Source organism: Ambystoma mexicanum, chromosome 8 (genome assembly GCF_040938575.1).
Source record: "Ambystoma mexicanum isolate Mex_15411 chromosome 8, UKY_AmexF1_1, whole genome shotgun sequence".
Lineage (NCBI taxonomy): Eukaryota > Metazoa > Chordata > Amphibia > Caudata > Ambystomatidae > Ambystoma > Ambystoma mexicanum.
In genome coordinates, this window is record NC_090929.1 from 289,561,615 (window position 1) to 289,578,713 (window position 17,099).

The following is a 17,099-nucleotide window of genomic DNA, read 5'->3' on the forward strand; positions in this document are numbered from 1 at the left end:
TTGCTGTTGCTTTTTGTTCCGCTTTGCTGTTCTGTTAATAATAATTGAGACCAGTAAATGGCAAGTTAGTGTATGTCCTGAAGAAAGCGGGAAATTATGAAATAACGCTGAAACCGGTTGACAGTAGGCTCAGGTGTGATGATCTGAACCCTGTGTTCTATGAGAAGAAAAACAAGGGACACGGTCTAGACATAGTAGCATCTTTTTAATTAAACAGCCTAACAGGAAATAGAGCTGTTTTTGGTTTTTAGAAATTCCTTGACATTCGGGGATCAAGGACCTCAGTGTTATAAGACACACAGATGCAAGGCAATGATAATAAAGCCAACTATCAACCTTGATGAAGTGTGCAACCCTTTTTAGTTGACAGGAAAGCAGTGAGCAAGGATAGGGTTAGATCCCCCGTTTTGTCTGTCCCCTTGATAGTCGCAACTAACGGTGAAACTCTAGGGCAAGTAAATACCCTGAAGAGAGGAGAGACTAGACAACGCAGGCACATCTAGTTAGATCTAGGGATTTAGACCACAGGTATAATCTTAAATTGATTCTCTCCTATGACCAGTGTCACATTCTCCAGGGATGTTTTGTAGGCCTGATTGTACTCTCTTCAGATAATCACAATAATATGTTGAAAAGAGTGGTGTTTGACTGACTTCCCCTCAGGCCCCATCGGGGCTCAGATGTACTCATTGGAAAGCATTAATGCAGATGTTTCTCTCTCCTCTAGTTCTCGCTCCTCTCTGAGGTCAGAGGGGTCATCTCTGCCCAAGACCTGGATCGCTTCGATAGCCTGGTCCTGAAGCGCGAGATTGAGTCCATGAAGGCTCGGCAACACTCCAGTACTGGGACTGGCACTGATTCCTACTCCATGACTTCCTACGGTGACACTGTGTCCTCCACCGGGAGTTATGCGACCACCACCACTGTCAGCTCAGCTCGGGTAAGTGTCACAATGTCCTGTTCTCAAGTAGGCCCCCCAAGAACTGGCTTTGAACTTTCCCCCAAAGTGTAGATTGTTGTGACAGGTATCCCCCAAACCACTGCAGACCTGTCGCCGCAGGGCATTTCACTGTATTTTACTTGAGTAGTTTATAAGGAGTAGCAAAACGGGGGTCGAGAAATAGGCAGTATGGGGCTAGGTAAGGAAGGGTGCAGGCACCCATTAAAAAACAAGTGGTAATGTAGCGGAATATCGAGCATGATGGAATGTCACTGTCAATTCCAGACTGATGACATTAAAACCATCATGACTACAGCACATGTCAGTTACAGGATATATATATATAATTCAGGAGAATCGAAAGAGTCTAGGGTCGCTGCTGCCATAGGGTAAGAATCTCCTAGAATTAGAGAGAGATTGTTAGAGAAGAGGAACAATAGTGAATGCCGTCTTTTTACCTGCAGTCCAATGCATTGGTATCCTTCCACTTGTTTAAGAGTGGACCAGACAAGGGTAAGAGAGCCAAGGAGCAAGCAAGGTGCAGTAGCAGGAGGTCAGGGGCTAGAATAGGCTACTGCTGTCTTTTGGGCCCTTAGCAATATGTGCCAAAGGGCAAATACAGGCAAAGCTTCCCAATCGTGAATTCGCTGATTTGGATTTTCCTGTGGGTGAGTAGACTCGGGAGAATAGTACCGATTCAGGGCTGATCTAGTCTCAGACACAGATGAACTCGAAAGAGATTAGGCAGACTTGAAAAAGAATTCATGGACAAAGTCTCATAATGTTACTTTGATAGAGGAAGATGAATAGGATCAAGGAGTAGGAGAGTATCAATGGAGAGATGGCCAGTGTAAGAGTCATTTAGGGGCAGGGGAAGGAGAGGGGTGATATCCAGATAGGTTTTTAGCTGCATATGGAATGAAAACAGACACGTCTTGAGTGCTTTCCTGAAGAAGAGGTGGTCTTTGATGCTCCGGCAGGTCAGATGGAGGGAGTTTCAAATTGTCAGTGCTTGTACTGAGGAAGAGGAACCACTATTAGGCTGACTTGGTTACAGGGATTTCGAGTAGTACTGATGAGAGCGAAAGGGTTCTGTTATGCCTTCACTTGAATGGATTCTGGTCCTTTAAGGTGCAAGGCCCGGTGAGTTACACACATCGCTTTGCAGGTAATTCACTGAGCAAACAGCCGTTGGAGAACATGACTAACGGGAGAGACATGCTCTCTTGGCCCTAAGTGTAAAAACAGTCTTGCTACAGTGTTATGCATTCACTGATGTTTGGTCAGAAGAGTTGCAGGAGCTCCAAGAAGCAGAACATTGGCATAGAAGCTGACACTCTGGGGAAAGTAAGGAAGAGGAAAATGTGTCTTAGGTGATGTGATGAAAGCAGCTTTTCATGAACACGTTGATGTGTGGTGTCTGCAGAAGTTTGGAATCCATGAGGCATCCAAGTTTTTGTTCTTAATTAGTAGGGACAGAGGGATCCACGTGAAGGAGGCCAAGAGGGTGCTTGAGAAAACAAGGATTCTTTTCTGCAAAGCAAGATTTCTGTTTTGCTTTGGTTGAGGAGGAGGTGATTAGAAGTTATCCAGAGGTCGACCTCGTGGAGGCAGGAGGCCAGGTCAGGTGAGAGGGGGGTAGAGCTTGCTGGGGATTGTGAGAATGATTATTGGGCTCCTCAATGGGTGGAGAGGGTGGAAATTGCATCCTGTGCAATAGCACCACAGAGATTGTGCCAACCTTTGCTATTCCAACGAGGTTCATCCCGTAGTGAAGCAGAGACTTTCCTTCAATTTACAAGATGATCATCCAATGATGGTGAAGGCATGCTAAAGAGGTAGATCCCAGAGAGAGATCAAGGCTGTCCATCAATGAATACAATAATCACCCAGTGACGCCGCAGTTAGAGATCAAGGCTGTCCATCAATGAATACAATAATCACCCAGTGACGACGATGGCATGCCAAAGATACAGTCCCAGGGAGAGAGATCAAAACTGTGCAATGAATGCAAGGCTCACCCAGTGACGATGATGGCATGCCAAAGAGGTATATGCCAGAGAGAGAGATCAGGACTGTTCATCAATTAATAGAATATTCATCCTGTGACGAAGAGGAAGATCTACATTAGAGACACAGCGTCCGTTTCCAGAGAGCGAGATGTTAGCCAAAGGCTTGTGTGCACTTCTTCCATGTGCATGGATGTAGGCATCGGGCGATAGAGAGTAGGCCTGGGTTCACATCACGCACATTGAGAGATTGGTATGCACGTTCCTTTTAAATGGACTGTATGTTGCGCGTAGAAGACTGCTAGCTTGAAAATGTACATATCAGCAGTCCTCTGCACGCAATACATTTTTCAGTTTGGCTGGTAAAAACGCGCAGATATCTGGTCAGTCTTGGGTTCCTGTGAAGGTTACACCTCAACATTCAAACAATCACAAATGGCGGGAGACATTTCCATGGATTCCTGTGAAATCCGCTTGGTTTTCAAGGTGCAAAAAAGCATGCCAACTACACCTCCACCAATATTAGAAACTGTCAAATGTGTGTGGCGGAGTGGACGGGGCGGTGGATTCTGTCCTTCCAGTACATGGCCTGGGCCCATGTCGCAAATCCTTGATAATCACACAATACAACAAAAGCGTGTAAAACACTTTAAGTGTGTTTTTGGACACATTGGGGCTAGTTCTAAATTTGCAAGTCCGGGATTAACGTGCCAGTAATAACTACAGGTTTGCTGGTAGGGTGGCCTGATTTACCTCCAGCCAAGAGCTTGAGGCAAGGCAGGCAGCCCTCGGAGGGAAAAAACTGCTATTGGACTCCATGGAATGGGGATTTTCCTACACTTGCCGGCACCTGTAATCTGCCGGTAATTCTGGATTCCTATGGGACCTTGGGAGGAAGTCGACCAGGATAACCAGCATGCTCTGCTCCAGGTGCACCCACGCCATCTGCGTCTAAATTCATTGCCCCACGTGCATGGATGATGGGAACTCAAACCTTCTTGTGTAAAACATCTTTGGGGATATTGTAAATGACGTGCTCATTGCATGGAGGGAACTGTCAACATTAGCACTTGTGGCCCCTGCAGGCAATTTTCTACAAAACCGCAGTGTAAATCCAAAGTGCAAAAACAGCTGAAATCATCTTGACTCTTTGTTTTTGCATTCCACCTGAAGCAGCCTATCATGAAGAGCTTGAGAAAGAAGATATTTAAGAAGAGAGAGTTGAAGGTATTGAGGCCCGAGGCCCCAGCAGGCCTTGTGAACAATGCAGAGGGTTTTGAACTCAATCCTCGCAGCCACTGGGAGCCAATGCAGAGATTTCAGTCCTGGAGAGATACGATCCCTGGGCTTGAGGCCAAGGGCAAGTCTTGCAGTCCTGTTCTGGATGAGTTGCAGAGGGCGGGGTGTAGAAGCAGGCAGATTTAGAAAGAAGCTGTTGCAATAATCCAGCCTAGAGTGCACCAGTGCTCTGGAGACAGTGAGCTTCTGTTGGAAGGAGAGGAAAGGAAGAATACCTCTGAGGAGGTGAAGCCGATAATGTGACTTCATAGTGATGTCAGAAATGTGAGGAGAGAAGGAAAGTTTGGAGTCGAAGATGACCACTAGGTTTTTGGCTTCGCAGGTGGGAGCAGGAAGAGGGCCAGGAGAGGCCGGCCAGTGAGTGACTGGAAAGGAGGGAGCAGGTGTGCCGATGAGGAGAATCTCACTCTTACTGGCATTAAGGCAGAGATAATTGGTGGCACACCACTCCTGGATAGCAGACAGACAGTCAGAGATGAGAGATGGAAAAGAAGTGGCCGAAAGGAAGCCTGAAAATGAGTTCAAAGAAGAGTATTTTGCCACTCGGAATAAGAAGTAGCCCCTCACTGTACCAATACTGGTTTGTGTACAAATTAATCCTTGGGAGTGGAAGTCTATAGAGGAAAGAGGCAGGTGTTCCCAGAAGGGGGCAATGTCGCTTGATGGTGCCTCCTGGGTCAGGCCTGCCTGGAAAATACCCTCAAGACAACCATCAGCAATTATTTCTGCAACTTCCGCTCAGAAAGAATAGGCTGATGAATTGCCTCTTTGCCTCTTCAGTAGAAGGGCTTCTGCTAATGCAATCATAGCATGGGCTGAGCTACAGTACTAGTCACACAGGATAACAGGGATGGGACGGAAAGAAATTCCATAGACCGAGGCTCTTAACGGGGTATAGGTAGTGTGTGGTGTGGTATAACAGCAATACATACATAGCTCACTACTGCTGCACATCATCCTTGCTTGTAGGCCAAGGGTCTGCGGCTCTCCAGATATTTTGAACGACTCCGCTGATCTCTCAAAATGTACCATACTGACGAAGGTTGAAGGCAGTTGTAGTCCAAAACATCTGGAGAAACAAAGGTTTTAGACCCCTGAATCGGGAAATGGAGGCAGATGAATTACACCAATATAGCTCATGTGCACCTCAATATGCAGTGCTAAGCAGACGATAGCGACAAAGGCAGGGTGTTAATATAGCATGGACTGTACTAGGCTGAGCTTTTGTTGGTGTTTTTATATAGCGCTAACATGTTGGATTCCAGCTGCTTCCAGGTACTTTGAGGCAGTGAAGAATTTTTACATTGACAATAAAGGGGGATGAACTAGAAGAGACAGAGATAGAATTGAAAGCAATGGGATAGGCCAAGATATCAGAAGCACTCTGGGTTGTAGTGCAGGATGCAACATCTTACGAAACATCAATAAATGAATAAATGTACGGGGTGCACATCAGCCATGCTTATCAGATATTTCACAGTTAAAGAACATGTGCACATTCAGATGATGTGGCCCAGTAAATAGAGTGTATTAGTAGAGATGTGGCTCAGCCATGGCACCGGCAGATATAAGAAATGTCCTGAAATGGGATATGTGGTGTTGAGTCAATCAGAGGGCATAAGAACTGATATAATAGGGAGAGGGGATATCCAGAGAAGTGATAGGCAAAAGATATACATAGATGGGCTATACAGATGGGATAGGCAGAAGGGATATTCAGAGATAGAATAGGCAGAGTTGGGAAAGCCAGAGGGGAAATGCAGAGCGCGGAAAGTCAGAGGGGATATGCAGATATAGAATGGAAGGAGGTGAGATACGCAGAGAAGGGATTGGCAGAGGATGTGCGTGCAGAAATGTGCTAGACAACAGTAATACAGGCAGAGGTGAGATAAATAAGAGATGGGATAGGCAGAAGTGAGATAAGCGAACATGCGATAGGCAGATGTGCAAGAGGCAGAGATTGCACATGCAGAGATGGGATAGACAAGAATGAAACCAGCAGAGCTGAGATAAATACGGATGGAACAGGCAGAGGTGAGATAGTCAGAGGAGAGCTGGACAGAGGTCAGATAGGCAGACATAGGATAGGCAGAGGTGGGCCAGGCAGAGGTGGGCCAGGCAGAGGTGGCCTATGCAGAGGTGTGCTAGGCAGAGATGGGCTAGGCAGAGGAGGGATAAGCAGAGGTGGGTTACAGGTTTGACAGAGATGGGTTAGGCAGAGGTGGGCTAGGCAGAGGTGGGCTAGGCAGAGGTGGGCTAGGCAGAGATGCGCTAGGCAGAGATGCGCTAGGCAGAGATGCGCTAGGCAGAGATGGGCTAGGCAGAATGGGCTAGGTAGAGGAGGGATAAGCAGAGGTGGGATAAGCAGAGGTGGGTTACAGGTTTGACAGAGGTGGGCTAGGCAGAGGTGGGATAGGCAGAGGTGGGCTATGCAGAGGTGGCCTAGGCAGAGATGCGCTAGGCAGAGATGGGCTAAGCAGAGATGGGCTAGGTAGAGGAGGGATAAGCAGAGGTGGGATAAGCAAAAGTGGAATAAGCAAAAGTGGAATAAGCAGAGGTGGGTTAGAGGTGTGACAGGGAGGTGGGATAGGCAGAGATGGGATAGACAAGAATGAAACCAGCAGAGCTGAGCTAAATACGGATGGGACAGGAAGAGATGGGATAGTCAGAGGAGAGCTGGACAGAGGTCAGATAGGCAGACATAGGATAGGCAGAGGTGGGCCAGGCAGAGGTGGGCCAGGCAGAGGTGGGCCAGGCAGAGGTGGGCCAGGCAGAGATGGGCCAGGAAGGTGGCCCAGGCAGAGGTGGCCTATGCAGAGGTGTGCTAGGCAGAGATGGGCTAGGCAGAGGAGGGAAAAGCAGAGGTGGGTTACAGGTTTAACAGAGATGGGTTAGGCAGAGGTGGGCTAGGCAGAGGTGGGCTAGGCAGAGGTGGGCTAGGCAGAGGTGGGCTAGGCAGAGGTGGCCCAGGCAGAGGTGGCCTAGGCAGAGGTGGGATAAGCAGAGGTGGGATAAGCAGAGGTGGGATAAGCAGAGGTGGGTTACAGGTTTGACAGAGATGGGCTAGGCAGAGGTGGGCTAGGCAGAGGTGGGCTAGGCAGAGGTGGGCTAGGCAGAGGTGGGATAGGCAGAGGTGGGATAGGCAGAGGTGGGATAAGCAAAGGTGGGTTACAGGTGTGACAGACAGAGATGGGGTAGGCAGAGGTGGGATAGACAGAGGTGGGATAGGCAGAGGTGGTATAAGCAAAAGTGGAATAAGCAAAAGTGGAATAAGCAGAGGTGTGTTAGAGGTGTGACAGAGAGGTGGGATAGGCAGAGATGGGCTAGGCAGAGGAGGGATAAGCAGAGGTGGGTTACAGGTTTGACAGAGAGGGACTAGGCAGAGATGGGCTAGGCAGAGATGGGCTAGGCAGAGATGGGCTAGGCAGAGATGGGCTAGGCAGAGGTGGGCTAGGCAGAGGTGGGATAGGCAGAGGTGGGATAAGCAAAAGTGGAATAAGCAGAGGTGGGTTACAGGTGTGACAGAGAGAGGTGGGATAGGGAGAGGTGGGATAGGGAGGGTGGGATAGGCAGATGTGGGATAAGCAGAGGTGGGATACAGGTGTGACAGACACAGATGAGGTAGGCAGGGCTGGAATATGAAGAAGTGGTAATAGGCAAGGGTGGGATAGTCAGAAGTCGAGGCATTGATGAGATAGACAGGGGAAGGATAGGTAGGGACAGGCTGGGTGCAAACCAAGCTTGGCGGCCCACTGTTAGTAGAACAGAGCGGCCGGGCCTGGGTCTCCCCGTGCGCAGAGAGGCAGATGGTTGAATTGTTGTTTTGCTGTTTCTGTGATGTCCTAATCCTTGTCCTTGATATGTTGCTGTCTTGTCTTTGCGCCCCTCTAGGAGCGGCTCCTGTGGTTAATCGATCTGATGGAGGTACAGTAGGTTTTCTGAGGGTCTGGTGGCTGTTGGGGTGAGATGAAGGGAGGGAGTAACACGTGGGGGGTGGTGGGCTAGCTGTAGGAAAAGGAGATGAAGGTGCGTGTGTGGGGGTGTTGGAGTGGTAGGGCGGGGAAGAGTTTAAGATGACACATCATTTGTTTACTGCCAACAGCTGGAATAAACCTTTCTTCCCATCTGTCTCCCTGACATTGAGAGTCTGAATGGAGAGGCTATTTCTGGCACCTGGGTGCGTCTCGTGCTTCCCTGTTCATCTTCCGCTGTCAGTCTTTCTACCCCCGCCACCCGCAGCACGCGCTCATTCATGTCTGCTTTCAAGCGTATCTCCCACGCGCCTCACCACTCCCCCTCGCATCCCCGGAACACGTCCTCTCTCATCTGCCCACCCGCTCGCATCTCTTCTCTCTACTCTGCGCTATTCCTCTGCGTGTACATCTCTCCCACATGTCCATCACTTGCCAGTCCGCATGCCTCTCCGTCCGCTATCGCTCTCTGACCCACTCTCTCTCTCTCTGCAGCCCTCTTTCTCGCGTCTATCCAGCCCCACTGATGTCTCTCCGGCCCTCTCGCTCTTGCATATCTGGCCTCATTCTTTTTCATCTTTGACGCCACTGCCCACCCGCTAGTACATCTCGACAATCCTCTGCTCTGCACCTCTAGTATATATTTGGAACACCCTTCCCGTGTCTCCAAGTAGCGATCTTTCATATCTCAAAGTCCCTCCATCCCTCCCTCCCGCCTCGCTCATTCCTCTACCACTGCTCTTTTAGAGTTCTCTCAACCTTCACCCAACTCCATAATTACCCCCCTCTCTCGCCTCGACTGTCACACTCTGTCAAGCTCCTTCATGTCCATCCTTCTTTCACTTTTCTTCTCAACCCCTCTCACTACCCATCCTACCATCATTCATACATAATTATCCTTCTCTACCTTTTTTTTTAATACCAATTCATTGTCTATCAACTCTGCAAAAACAAAGGTAATGCAACTATGGAGTGCTCGGAAACAAGGTCCATCCGACTTGTATGTTTAGTCAGAGTCAGTGGAGAAGAGGAACTCTACTTTATCTGGGCTTCTGGATACATTCTAGACCCTCTCTTACTCCTATTCGCTCATGGCTGTACACCAAGGCCATTAAGTTAGCGAACCAATTGCACAGGGTGGATTCTAAACTTGGCAGGTTTTCTCTGCAGCCTTGTCAGCGTTTATTTGAAGGCAAGACTGTCCCGAAGTTACTTTATGGGATTTACATATTCAATCCAGCCCTAGATAAACTATTTGCCTCGTTTAGAAGCCTTGATTTGGAGAAGTCCTCCTTCTTCCATCGTCCACGCTGCACTCTATAGTTCGATATGAGTTGGCCAGTATTTCATTGAATGTTAGAGCTTTTTGGCTCTACCTATCATTTTATAGCAAGATGCTAGAACCATCAGCAAATTATCTGATGCTGGATTTCAGAGAAGCATGTGAGCTCGGCACTTTGTCCAAAATAAAGGGGCTCGCCCTATTGTTACTGATAGAGATGGGGTGTTCTGTGTTAGATCTTGTGGGCACCTCAGATAAAGTTAAAAGAAGGCTTTATATATAGCGGATGGGGCTAATACGGATTTGAATTTCATGCATATCCTCCATAACTCCCCTAACAGCAGATCACAAAAAACAAGGTAGCTTGGCTCCATGCCTATCCATTTATTCTAGCAGAGTAGTTTGTTCCTCATTCTTGAGATTCTATTTAAACCTGATACGGACAAACAAAACACTGTTGAGATATGTTCTGGTTAAAGAAGAAGCAGTGTTTTGTAGATTTTGCAAAGATGTGAAACAGAGTGAAACTAAGCATTTGCTGTTAATGTGTGAAGCTTTGAAGGAGTTAATGGAGTGTTTTTAAGTTTACACATGATTACTTTTTATCAATGGACCACATGTGGAATTATTTTTTGTCAGGATCAACCACACCACATCACGCAGCATGAAGGCCCTTTAACCACGCGGTTAAGGGGCTTTCATGCTGCGTGGTGGCTCTTTACTCAGAAACAATAGGAGAGCCTGGCCCTCCAGCCCTCCTCCTGTTTCTGAGTACAAAGTAATCAGGTAGCAGTAGCCAAAGCCACAGTTACACGGGCAGCCTGCAGGTGTCAGCACTTTGGTTTAGAAAAAAAGAAAAGTGCTGACACTTGTTGGCAGCCCATGTAACCATGCAGCGCTTCAGCTACACATGCTGCCTGAGGTGTCGGTGTAGGTGGGGCTAGTCGGGGGTGGGCCCTGGCAGAGCTTCAGCTCAGGGGGCCCTTTCTGGAGACTGCCCGGGCCCATCCCCATCTGGCCCTGGCCCACTTATAGCCCTGCATGCACCTGAAAGTGCCCTACATGCGCGAGCTGCAGGGACTGAATGAGATTCATAAGCTGGAAACGAATGCATTCACAGACAAGAGAATGCATGCTCTTCTCAAGCAAGATAGCCCATGCCTAACACCCAAAAGCTTAGGTTGTTCAAATGATTATATATTGTTCTATGTTAGTAGTTTTACCGTTTGGCTGAGTGTCATGATAAATTAAATGCATGCCAAACCCAGTAAGCATTACATGTGCAAATGGATTACACACTTGAATTACTATCACAGCCATATTTGTTGAAAATAAAAATCTCTGGTCATTCTTACATTCCAAATATGTTATTTGATTGTATGCAAAGTAGCCAGGAACCCACATTGGCACCATTTCCCCTTGAACCTTTCTCATAGGTGATTTCTTTCCAGAATGAGGGTGATTTACACACTGATTAAATTGTGTATATACTGAGTGAGAGAGAGGGATTAATTTATAAATAGTGTTTTATTTACAAATTAAGGCAGAGAGATGTATTTGTAATACTCAGACTGGATACGAACAAGACCGCCTGAGTAAACGATGAGTGACCCAAAATGTGTTTGCAGGTTCTCTTGATGAATTACTTGGGGCAGGTAGGCTGCCTCAGGCCACCCCTCACCCCCTCTTGTTGGAGCCCCCTCTTATGTATCACCCCCCTTAAAGCACTGCTCTTACCTCCAGTGGTTTTGTGTTCCAAACACTTTGATACCGCTCCTATGAGACTCAAATAGCAACCCTATTATGTACACCAAGTCTGTCCCTATTCTATCTGCTTTGCATCTGAGCCCTCCCCATGTCCTTTACCCAATCATCGGCCTTAAGAAAGGTGTTCATATTCTCCAAATCTGATTTGCGGTCTCATCCTGCACTCTCCCTTTTTCTTGAAAGTGGTATTCTGTACTGGAAGGGCAGATGGGACTCTCTCCTGCAGCCTCACCCTTTTTTTTGAAGAAGTATGTACACCCTTTCAGTGCGGATGGGGGCTCAACCCTGCTCCAGTGCTGATAAGGGCTCACCCTTCCTCCCTCTTCTTCCTAGTTACCCCCCACATACCAAAAAGGGCCATCTGGGATTTTCAGGTAATCTCCTATTTTATTTGGTAACTGAGGAGAGATGATCCAAAAACCTGTCCAGTCCTCCCATTTCCACCCCCATGTACAATGCCAAAGATGTACATAGGGCTTCTGCCCTGTTCCCTCTTATGCTCCTATTTGTCCCAATTTTTAAGGACAGTAAGAATTTTAATTTAATTTTAATTTTATTTTATTGGGTATTTATAAAGCCTCTATACAGATAAAGGTGTTTCAAGGCATCACAAGACAAAAAGGGGGTGGGGGGAGGGGGCGGCAGGGAAGAAAACAACAATAACGGTCCTACTAAGCCTTGTCATTCGGATTGTGCAAGTGCAGTAACGAGAAGTGCAGGCGGAGGGTAGTTGGGAGGAGTGGGAGTGCTGGTTGGGGTGGAAGGGATAATGATTGGGTGGGAGGGAAGTGTAGGGCAGAGTCGAGGCATGAAGGGGAGGAGGAGCAGGGAAAGAAAAGGGCCCCTGGGGTTAGGCAAGTTATAAGGGGAGGCCAGGTGGGAAAGGGCCAGGGGATGCAGGGAGTGCAGGTAGTGAGAACCAGATGTTAAGTGCGAGGACCAGAGTCGGGAGGGATGCACACCCCAACAGGCTAATCATGGGAAGGGAGCCTGTGTCAGCACTCGCCCCTCCTGGCATCTCTGGAGTAGGTGGGTACTCCACCGCCATTGATTCTTTTAGAACGTCGCCTGCGGTCTAGTTTATTTCTAAGATGGGCACCGCAGGAGGGCTTACCTTCAGTCCTCGGTCTATCCTCTGCACATTGCAAACCTATTATTTTCTCTAAGGGTGAAATACTCGCTTTCCTCCTTCCGAGCATACCGCTCCTAATTTCCTGCGTTTCCCCTCTTGGGCCAGTCTCGCCACCCCTTTCTGGAGCTTGCTTCCCGGTGCTCCCTGTGCTTCGCTCTCTCTTTTTTTCTTTCGGATTCTCCCGAGCATTCTCACTCTCTCTTTATGGACTCCAATTTTTGGGTTTTCCCTCCTGATATTCCTTTCTCCTCTTGGCAGTATTCCTTCCACTTTTGAACTCCACCTACGGGTGCCTGTTGGTCATCCTGTCACAAAAAATAAAGGGTACCTAGTATGCTCTTTGCCCCCCAGGCAAGCAATATATAAACACAAAAAATGGACCAAGAGTAGGAGGATGGCAGAGAAGTTATAAATAACCCAATTTACAAAAAATATATCTTTAATCTCATACAATATATACAGTTAATGGTTTCAATACTACACCCATAGAGTTTCTTGAAGAACAATCAAATAATAAACAGTACTAACTTTTCCACACTTACTCTACTCCATCATACCAACTCTTTCACACACTGATAATACTCCTTCACTGTACAAGTTATATGTTGGTCATGTGTCATACACAACCTTTCTCGTCATGAAGAAGGTTGGAGTGAAGCAAGGGACCCAGTAGTGAGGGCCTCTGTTTCTCAACTGAAACACATGTCGTCAACAGCTGTTGCTGAACAAGACACACCAGTATAAAGATTGTTGTAATATAATTTGTTTGAAGGTCGTGTAGGACACATGACCAACACATAACTTGCACAGTGAAGGAGTATTATGAATGTGTGGAAAAGTTAGTACTGTTGATTATTTGATTGTTCTTCAAGAAACTCTGTGGGTGTAGTATTGAAACCACAAACTGTATATATTGTATGAGATTAAAGATATATTTATTGCAAATTGGGTTATTTATACTTTCTCTGCCATCCTCCTGTTCTTGGTCCATTTTATGTGCTTAGATGTTGGTCATCCTGGCCTGGATTTCTCCAGCAGCTCAGGGATTTCAACTCACGTGTACACTGAAGTCTTCGTCATCATTGGATTCAGCATCTAAATCTACTCAAGTTTTTTTTTTGCCATCCAAGTGTTTTCCCCTAACGTGGCTGTTCCGGGGGAGAGGTCTCTTGCCTAGACAGTCTCTAAGTCAGTCATAGTGGCTTTCCCTCGTGGCAGACCTTATCTATATAAGGAGAGAAGAACCACCAGAAGAAAGAAACAGGCCGTTCCACCAGAAGAACTCTCCTCTCCATCATCCATTGAAGGTTCAGGTGAGGAGGAGGAGGGCAGCTTTGACACCTGGAGGGCAAGTGCAGGTTAAGGGGCAAGGGGGCGGTGATCAGGGAGACCGGGGTGCTGGGGTACACTGAGCACGGAGGGCCTGCTGCCCCGTAGGACACAGAAGGAACAGAGCAACCAGTCAATGCAGCAGACTGGGTAATTAGCACGGGGGGGGGAGAACGAGGAAGAGAAAAGAAGGGTCTTGAAAAGCTTCTGGAATTTGAGGAGATCAGGATCATGTCTGAGAGGGGCAGGGAGGCAATTACAGAGGGAGGCTCCTGCCGAAGAGAGAGATCTACTCCCATTCTCTGCTTGGAAAAGCACCTGGTCTGCAAAGAGTTGGATCTAGAAGACTGAAGGGCTCTAGCAGGGAGGTATTTAGGGAGAGAGTTGAATGTAGAGGGGTCCCAGGCCCCCGAAAGCCTTGTGGATGTTGCAGAGGGTCTTGAACTTGATCCTCGCAGTCACCGGGAACCAGTGGGGAGATTTTAGGGCTGTAGAGATGCAGTCCCTGGGCTTGAGGCCAGGGATAAGTGTCACAGTCCTATTCTGTATTAGTTGAAGGGGGCAAAGGGAGGATATAAGCAGATTAAGGAAGAGGCTGTTGCAGTAGTCCAGCCTAGAGAGGACCTGAGCTCTGGAGACATTGAGTTTCTGGGGAAGGTGAAGAAAGGGAGAATGCCGCTGAGGAGGTGCAGCTGAAAGTGGGCCTTCTTGGCAAGTTCTGTGATGTGAGAAGAGAAGGAGAGAGAAGAGTCAAAGATTACGTTAAAGTTTTTAGCCTTACAAGAGGGTGAAGTGAGGGGATTCATGGAGGGTGGCCAGAGAGTAGGAGGGAAGGAGGGAGAAGGGGTCCCAGTGAGAAGTATCTCAGTCTTACTGGCATTAAGGAAGAGATTCTTAGCAGTGCATCATGCCTAAATAACAGTCAGGAATGAGAGAGGAGGAGGAGGAGGCGGCAGTGGAGGGAAGCTTGAAGGAGAGCTGTGTTTCGTCCACATAACAATGGAATTGAGGAGAGAATGTGGAGATCAAGTGGGACAGAAGGGCAAGGTAGATGTTGAAGAGCCAGGGCGAGAAGATAGAGGCCTGAGGGATGCCACAGGTGTAGAGTGTGGTGAAGGAGCGTAAAGGGCCCAGTTGAACCTTGGAAGGTCGGTCAGATAGGAAGGAGGTCCACCAGTGCAGTGTCAAGTCCGTGATGCCAAGGGTATCACAAAGACTATTTATGAGGGTGGCATGATTGACCATATTAAAGGCAGCAGAAAGATTGAGAAGGATGGGAAAGGAAGGAGAGTTGGAATTGGATATGAGAGCAATTCTTCACGTGTGGTCAGGAGAGCAGTTTCCATTTCTCTGGCTGCTCTGAAGCCAGACTGGTGGTTGTGAAGACAACCAACAGATTGGTGTGGTGGTTCAGTTGGGAAATGACCAACTTCTCCAAGAGTTTGCCCAGGAAGGGGGTAATGGAGATAGGGCGGTAGTTAGTTTGGGAAGAATGGTTGGCAGAAGGCTTTTTAAGGAGAGGGTGCACAAGGGAGTGCTTGAGGGGTAATGGGAAGGAGCCAGTGGCAAAGGAGTGGTTGCAGGAATCAGCCAAGGCTGAAGCAAGGGAGGAATTGTTGTCCTTGATAGTTCTGAAGGAAAAGGGGAACGCCTGTTTGAAGGAGACTTTCATAGAGAGCACTAGTTTAGAAGCCTCATCCAATGCTATGAACGAGAAGGAGGAGACTAGGAGGGAAGGGGTGAGGGGAGCCAGGGGAGGCCTGAAAGCATGTGAGGGAGGGGGGAAGAGGAGAGTCGGATGTGTGAGAAACCTGAGGGTGTTCTTACATATAGACCCTCTGGATTCTTTGCTCATGTGACCAGGGCACGGCCATCGCCTTTGATCCAGACCCTGCGGGTGGACCAGTGCGAGAGGATCACTTGGGCAGAAGGTCCTTGGGGACTGCTGGAGGAATGCCCTCGAGAGAGATGCAGTATTCCCCCCTTTATGACACACCCCTAATTGACACCTCCTCCACCTTTTATAGGTTGTTGTAAGTCCTATCCTGTTGCCCCTCCCCAATTCCAACAGGTACCCACATCAGGGGAGGCGTTGGATAATAAATACAACTTCCTATATTTCACAACAACAAAATTGTTCCCCTTCTGACAATATTCTTCTTCAGTTTTCTAACACTCTAAAAAACTACAACTGCCACAATTCCTACTTCCACTCTAGAAATCCCATTTCTATACTAGAACACCAAAACACTAAGAGAAAGGAGTGGAAAAATGGAGCAATGAAGATTACCTATAGGAACCAAGGCGCTAGGGATTCCTATGGGCAGTCGCCATTTTGTCCTGATAATGAGGCCAGGCAGGGTCAGGCCTCCCCCACAATCATTCCCACTTGAAACCTGCCTCCCAGGCAGTATAAAAGACAGAGCACACAGGCACATTCTAAGCGAGCTGGGGATGCTGGATGGAGCACAGAGACCACGAGGAAAATTCGAGCTGGAGAGACCCTGGAAGGCCTGGAGGACCAAAGACTGCCTAATTGCGGGGCCTGTGAGCACAGGGGAGGCTGCAATGTGGTGAGTGAGTGTCAACTCCAGGGAGCCAAAACCAAGGGCAGCTGGGGGTTTCCTGACAATGCCCATACACAAGCGGCTCCCTTGGGCAAAGCAGGAGAGCCCAGGCCTTTGAGAGGCAGGTGATATGACCCTGACCTCAACAAAGATCCCTCTGAACTCCTGCAGCTCCCAAAACACTGGAATGCCGTTTTTGGGGTGCTAGTGAATGGGGAGCAAAAAAGGAAAAGTGCATTCTGGGTCTTGAAGTCCAAATACATTAAATCATGCAAATTAAGAGTGCTCTAAGCTCTGCTCAGGAAGACCCACGTGTGAACTTTAAGGAGGGGCTCCAAGCCCGACTGATGGAGACCGCTGGAGAGGACAAGAAAGGAGTGCACAAGGCAGGTGAGTTGGTGAGCGACTTGAAAGACTGGTGTGTGTTAAGCAAAGATTGTAGTTGCAATAGTACATTTCACGATTGAAGGCTGCACGCATGGGGTTGAGATGCAAAGGAAGGCAGACGTGTGGTGAACTTAGAATAACCGATAGCTGTGAAACCAGCAATACTGAGTAGCGGAGTGGTCCGGTGAAAGCAAGTAGCCCATTTGAAAGTCTCTGTGAAAGGTGGAATGTTTTTGTCGATAAAGTGAATGAACTATAAAAGTCGAAGTGGTCCTGCGGAGGTCTGTAGTAAAAGTCACGCACATTCGAAAGTCTTTGACATCAGGAATCAGTCCGAGCCTGACTGAGGGAGACCAGAAGTGTAATAAGTTAAGGGACGGGAACCCCTAAGGGATGTGAATTAAGCTTGGGCAAGC

At 48.0% G+C, this 17,099-nt stretch overlaps 1 protein-coding gene across 1 annotated transcript in view; it reads left to right on the top strand.

Annotated features, from left to right (window-relative positions):
* WHRN (whirlin) overlaps positions 1-17,099 on the top strand; it is a 1,326,895-nt gene that overhangs the window by 1,196,631 nt on the left and 113,165 nt on the right. The window contains exons 7-8 of the mRNA XM_069609683.1: positions 728-940; positions 8,140-8,172. Coding sequence (XP_069465784.1) covers positions 728-940; positions 8,140-8,172 — 246 coding nt within the window. The remainder of the gene's footprint in view (positions 1-727; positions 941-8,139; positions 8,173-17,099) is intronic.